Source organism: Centruroides sculpturatus, unplaced genomic scaffold (genome assembly GCF_000671375.1).
Source record: "Centruroides sculpturatus isolate CEXI.00-Female unplaced genomic scaffold, Cexi_2.0 scaffold336, whole genome shotgun sequence".
NCBI classification, from domain to species: Eukaryota; Metazoa; Arthropoda; class Arachnida; order Scorpiones; family Buthidae; genus Centruroides; species Centruroides sculpturatus.
Window position 1 is genome coordinate 289,697 of NW_019384582.1, and position 7,310 is coordinate 297,006.

The following is a 7,310-nucleotide window of genomic DNA, read 5'->3' on the forward strand; positions in this document are numbered from 1 at the left end:
TATGTATCTTTTTTAAACGATTTTAACTATAATGTACTAAATGAATTTATGATATTTTATGTTTAAACAGATGTAACATGACAATATAGTAAGAAAGTGATTTTTCTGCTATTGTGAAAGTAATTTTTGATATCCTGTACTCTCTATGGCAGTAATTCAGCCATTTCTTAGTTATTAATTATTAAATTGATTGGAAATACTTTAAATAGCATGTTCTACAAACATACATTGAAGTAATGTGTCCTATAAGATTCATATTTGTAATATAGATATTTTTATTGTCTTACTATATTACAAATAGTTACACAGTAAAACCTTTGTAAATCAGAATTCCACCTAACCAAATTTATTTAATTTCTGACATGTTTCCATTTTGAATGTGTTTCAGTTTTTTGTGTTTTATCTTTAAAATATTATAGATAAATGTCATAATATAGATTTTTAAAAATTTTTTTAATAATAAATCATTTTTACCTACTTAGAAACATTTTATTACTAGGTTTAATCCAAAGTGAATCACTTTGGATTAAACCTAAAGATTAAAACTAAAGATGTGAATATTCAAACACAAGAATTGAGAAATATTCATTCTAAAAAGTTTGTTTTTTCTGAGAACACATGAATATTGAATACATCTGTAATGCAATTTATTATGAGCTTGCATGACAATGAATAATACAGTTTGAGTACCAAAAACTGTGGTCTTGCTTGCTGTTAGAAATCCTAATTGCATTACAGTAATACAGAGACCAAGTGATTCTGTGATCTGACTTCTCAAGGAATTTTAATACTCTGCTTGATCTCTGTAATTATCAAAATGCTACTGTGTTACTGCTCATTCTTGAACACCATTACTAAACCTTTAATTCCTGTAACATAGCATTTAAAACAATTTTGAACTAATGCTTTCAATCTTACCCAAGGTCTGCTTCAGGTTTTTAAACAAATTGTATTCCAAAAACAGAATGCTTAGAATCAAACATTTTTTTAGATGCATTAAATTTTAAAAATTTGGAACATAAATCAAAATTAAACAAATGGTGGCATTTATGTGAATTCAATATATGGACCGTTTATTTTGAAAGTGGTGTAAGTCCATTTTCTGTTGTTTCGAAAAAATGAAAGGTTAATATATTTGTTGATTTAAAAATACAGGCAAATTATATGAGGTCTGGCATTGTTTCTATTGTTTTATCAACATTTAATTTAATTATATAGATTTGTTTTTGGCGAATTAGACTACGATAACACATATTTATGTGCTGTAAATGGACTTACACCACTTTCAAAATTAGACAATTGTAAAAATCGTTTAATTTCAATTTTGAAAAATCAAATATCGCTTAAAATATACTTCATTTTAATATAATTTTGTTTACAAATACGCATAACAACACATAACATTTTATTTTAGACGATAATTACATTGTCATAATTACAAGATACTGATAGATACTGATTACAAGAATTTACTTATTCTCTGCATGTGGTAGTGTTTCAAAATATGCATGATGCACCGGAGGTATATAGGGTAGTAGCTGCTTCATGTCTTTATATTTTTCGTACGTAATAGGTCTGGCATTTTGGTACAAAGGCTCCAGGGCTATTTTTTCAAAATTTAAAGGTCTTCCAGGACGTAGAGGTAATAAATTGATAATTTTAAATTCTGCGTCCTTCATCGGTGTTTTATAAAAAATGGTATATGGTGCACTTTTGAGAAACCTCAACCAACATATTTGCAACCAATTGACCTGTTCCCCATTAGTATTTTTTTTATCTGTTTTTTAATTGCATTTTGGAGATTTTTTGTTGAAATGAAATTCTCCCGTTTCATTTCATGTAAAATGAATTTATCCTGTTTTCTACATTGCGCTATTACATTATAGTAATCTTGTGGAGTGTACACAAAATTCATTTTTCTCAATGCCATTTCTATGATGCCAAAATCTGCATCGTTCGGAAGGTATGAATGCCCCGAGAGTAAAAATTTGTGGTCAATTATCTCAATGTTGTTTTTCGACTGGACAACCTTCAACCACATCAATGCCATTTGTAAATTTCGATTTTGCCCAGTACACATGTCACTGTAGGCAATAACATGGCTTTGGGTCGTTACATTTTCTAAGTGCTTCAAACAGCATGAAGCCACCTCTTGCGATCCCCTAGACGCAATGGTTTCGTCCCACACATACATATTAACGTTATTATTGTGTAAATTGTGAAAACCCTCGTTTAAGACGTACATATTTCGTTTGTAATATGCGATTGAGACAGACAATTTCGGGTATGGTAAGGCTTTTTGTAAATCAAAAGTGAAAGCAAAGTATTTATCAGGATTTCCCGATGCTAGAATTTTATCCTCTTGTAATGCTTTTCTTGATAATTCAGCATTTTGCAAGTGAATATCATGTCTTTCTACAAGAATCGTTTTTTCGTCGTCATCAGTTATAGTCTTAATTTTCATGTTTAGGAAATCGCATTTCGCACAGGTATCTTTACGTGGCAAATGGAAGCGTAACTTAAAATCTCGTTTAAAGATTTTCCTGTATGTCCATTCATTAACTGAGCTCAAGTTGTTTTCCTTGCATTTTTCCAAATATAAACTATACATTTTTCTTATATTTAATTCCGGATTTAAAAACATTCGTTCTGGATTTTGCGATCGTGTGTAATGACTTTCAAATGCCGGAAAGCTTTTTATGTGGTCTATCACTGTATTCGTCAGTAGCTCACTAGTTCTTCTGCAAGAGCCATCCATTTTTCCACGCATGTCATTCGGAATGTTCTCATGCGATTTTAGGATACGATCAATTCGTCCAGTAGATATTTGGAAAGTATTAATGAAACACTTCTTACATACTAAAATGTTTCCACCAGAAGTGACTAGGTAAAATTTATAAGCATATGCTCTTTTAGTGCCCGAATTATTTCTAGGCCGTCTTCTATTTACAGATTTTCGTTGAACACTACCATATAAAAATACATTTTGTTTATTAAAATCACCTATATTCCAGAACTTATCAAAAATTTCCATACGTTGTGCTTCATTAATACGTTCTATACATTTCTGCGAGCAATTACAATTTTTGGATTCAAATTGTTTTGCAGGAATGAATTTTCCTCTTTTTGTATAGTATTTTTGTCCATTATTTCGCTTAATTTTGTTTATTTGTTGCAAATATTTTTCTTTGTTTTGTTTCGCATAATCCAAGTTCTCAATAACAATATCTTCATCTGATGAAGATTCTACCTCTATAATTCTTCTTCTCTTTTTTCGATTCGTTAATTTATTCTTCTTAGCGGAATTATTTTCATCCTCTGAATCTAACATTATTCTTCTGTTTATATTCATGGGCTTTATGTCTGTGTAAATTTATTTATAATGAAATAAAATAAATATTTTCAATTGTTATAAGATAATAGCGGTTTACCATTTGTTCTTACCTATATCACTATCTGATGTTAATATGAACTTAGCCATTTTAACAGAAAAATAGAATAACTGACCTAAATTAGCAACTGTTGACACGTAATATCACACATAATATAAAATAAATGAAAAATAACAAATTACTGATCGGCATCCATCTGCTATGCCACCTACCTCTGTCAATTGGACTTACACCACTTTCATAATCGACGGTTATGCTAATTCATTTACCGACCGATTTTAAGTTGTACAAAACATGGGATTTTTTTGAGAAATTAAACACGAACTAATTATATATAAAAAGTTTACATTAAATTAAGCATGAATTACGTGATAGCTCATTTTTCTCAAAAATGGACTTACACCACTTTCAAAATAAATGGTCCATATATATATACTGTATATATATTACAAACAAATGCGCATAAATATATATATATTTCTAATGCAAAGATTGATGAAAATTATTTGATATTTACCTTGTTAAATTGAAATATGGATGAATACTTAAAATTTAGTGCAATCCACCCACTTCCTCAAACGACCTGGGATTGGGATGTGGATGGACGGTCACTTCTCTGTGCGTCCTCAACCGAACCTGTGGTCCTTAGCTTGGAATAATAATTCTTGATTGTTTTCGGACGGATGGTGGCATGACCGTACGCCGTACACCGCTACACAGCAACTGATTTTCACTTCATAGCATGCAGCAATCTGCGCTCGCTTCCGAACAGATAAGCGGCCGGCCATCTTTTTTTCCACTGCGCGTGCGGCCTCTCTCGATCATTGCCCACACCACCGTCAGGAAAGTATAAAATTCCATTGATTGATTTACCTGCAAACACAAATTTTATTATAATTACGTAATTATTACAAAAATTATAGCGATTTCTCAATACCTACATACTTCCCACCCACCCTGTGTATATAAACGAAAGTGACGTTGAAGATTTATATTTTTTGTATAAGTAATGCAAAATTAATATTAGAAAATAAAATATTAATACTGTATTTGAAATTTTGTGGCACCCCTATGAGAAATTTGCACACTCCGATTGAGAATCACTTCATTAGGCAATTAATATATTCTTTCATTAAAATGAACTAGTGTAACAATTCCGTATTATAACTCCTTGTTGTTATTGATTTGAAATATCAATAAGTAAATAAATATAATATTAATGATTAACAATTTCTTATTTTAACACTTATTTTTTTAATTTGTATTTTTAATTGCTTTAAAAGTAAAAAAAAAATTAATTGATTAAGAGCTGTTTGAAGGCTTTTTTTTATAACTAACTTTCGAATCTCCTTTTAAACTTGATTAATGTTGAAAATTATAACATTTTCGTTTAGTAAACTTTTTATTGTAATGCCAATTCTGAGGATAGTATCTTGACTAAAAATGAATAATAAAAATTTACTCTTAAGATGTATCAAACTAGCTGAACAATCAGTGTCAATAGAGAATAAAACCCTAAAATCTTTGTAGAAAACAAGTTTTGTTAATTGCCAAGTAAGAAAATTAAATACGAAACTTAAAAATTGAATACTTTTATGTTATTTTCTCTTATCATTTTACATCATAAGTTATGAGTAAAAGAACTACAGCAATTATTTAAAATATTTTCTAGGAGAGATGCAATTTAATAAGGATGCCTAAAAGCTGGTTTCACTACTAAAATACTAGTTATACACTTTAAACATTCTTAATATTTAGATCTTAATCTTCTAATATTACATCGATTGACTATATTATATGAAAATTATTCCGTTCTTCTTCCAATAATACTCAATAAATATGATAAAATTTATTTAAGTTGAAAATTTCAAGAATTTAATTTTAATTATATTCGTTACGTTTTGTTTTATAACTGGAGAAANAGAAAATTGATCAAATTGAAAATAGTTCGTTTGATTTTCGGCAATTCTCTTCAGCGGTAGGTGTTATATAACAATTACTATGGTTATTGAAATATTGGATGTAAATGGGGTTCAATTGCAAAACCTCCGCTGACGAAGTCGCGGGTAACAGCTAGTTATGATATATGGTGTGATAAATAGCTAAAAACCGTAGTGGAGATGGGGGCGAAGAACTTGTACTATACTGAAAGTCCCGAGTTACGAACGAGATCCTTTACGTCGAAATTATAGGTAAATTGGAACACGTATATATGGTTGAAACATCAGTTATTCAAATGTTTGTCTTATTATATAGTAGCTTATACATTTTTAACTTTAAATGCATATAAATACACTTACGAACCACTTCCAAATACACTAAAATATCTTAACACTATACATAAATAATGTAGTTACAATAAAAGTAGGCTCGTTCGTAAATAACGAGCTATTCGTAAGACTGGCTTTTGTAACTCGGGACTGCCTCTATATTTAATCAATGTCCAGCACTCGCGCTCGAATGCTGGGATCTTGCACCGACGTCGTCACTTTCGGTATGTAGAATCTGGAGTGTTTTTTTTTTTTTTTCTTCTTTAATAAAGCAAGCTAAACTGACTTGCTACAGTTATACGTATCCCATGTTCTCGGAATCGTGGGTTACATCATAAATATCAAATAATGCCGACTTAATCAAATATAATAGTTTTTAGTATTTAAAAAATGACGTTTTATACGGCATTTTATTATTTCTCAGATAACTCATCACTACCACGAAGACCGAAATTAAACGAGGATAGTCAATTCATATGTGCGCCTACTTTCAACGTGAAAATTACACAAATTATGATATTTGTAAGAATCAAGACATCTTACATGCTTTCTTTTTCGGTGGACAAACGACATTGGCGATGGAAAATCCATCGTAACTTCTTAATGTGCTTCCTACGTAGAGTCTCGGACAACAACTCTTCTAAACCGATAATCCTTTTATTTTCCTCCTCAACAAATATGGATCTTTTTCGTACAAATCGTTTTCAAAATGAATTAATTCATGCAGTAAGGCGTACTTCTTGCGTATCGTCATCCGAATGGCATTACTGAGGCAAATCCACTTTACGCTCGCGAATTCAGTGAGTAGACGAATACGGAAAATGGACATGGGGAACACTTTGTTGCACTTGCATTCCATCAAAAAGTCCAATTTAGCCCTAGTTCTAATTAGGGTAAACACCAGTTTCTTATAGGTTTTTATTATTTGATTGGCCCCGTCATAAACTTGTGAACAAAATTAGAATATATCAAAAAAAGTCACATAAAACACACATCTTCACTTTCCAGCAGTATTTAATAACTAAAGAAGGTTTTCGGCACCATTACTAGATCTTCAGTTTCCCAGAACAAACAATGGAATATTTCATATATCGAACATTGTAAACTAATACATTCGAATAGCGAATCTACAGATTTAAAATTTCCGAAAGTATTTAAATTGGTGTTACAAACAAAAAAAGGAACAAATAACAACAAAAAAGATATAAACGAGAAAAAAAAATTGCATGAACAGCCGTATAGGACTAATACATGTTACTTCAAAAGGGACAATGATTTGCCTATTATGACCTATATTTATTGCAATTGATGTTTGTGACAGAAGGAATTCCAAAAAGCTTCAAACTTTTACACCATTGCATTCGTAATTCACAGAATCAGTTGAAGGGTTACTGAATTATTAGTAGAGGAGAAGGTGGTATTATGGAACACTGCGGGTATTATGGAACCACCCCATTTCGAACTGATAATAAAGGCGAACTGTAGCGGAATGTGGCTGAACTGAACTAGGCAGACATCCATAGCAAGAGGAAAACCCGTTTTACTTCAGTTAAACAGTTGTCCGTATTTAATCAGCAAATTTGTTTTTTTCAAAATTCACAAGTTTTGAATGCTAAGTGAATTTAATTATTTTTAAAATATAAATCGT

At 30.6% G+C, this 7,310-nt stretch overlaps 1 protein-coding gene across 2 annotated transcripts in view; it reads right to left on the minus strand.

Moving 5' to 3' along the window:
• Positions 1–7,310, minus strand: part of LOC111624493 — a 105,679-nt gene that overhangs the window by 15,232 nt on the left and 83,137 nt on the right. The window contains exons 2-3 of one of the 2 annotated variants that reach the window (XM_023367342.1): positions 3,910–4,265; positions 1,451–3,363 (exon numbers count right to left, since the gene is read on the minus strand). In XM_023367342.1, coding sequence (XP_023223110.1) covers positions 1,724–3,352 — 1,629 coding nt within the window. In that variant the 5' untranslated portion in view covers positions 3,353–3,363; positions 3,910–4,265 and the 3' untranslated portion in view covers positions 1,451–1,723. Of the gene's footprint in view, positions 1–1,450; positions 3,364–3,909; positions 4,266–7,310 lie in introns of those variants that run through there. The other variant, XR_002756581.1, reaches the window with a different exon arrangement.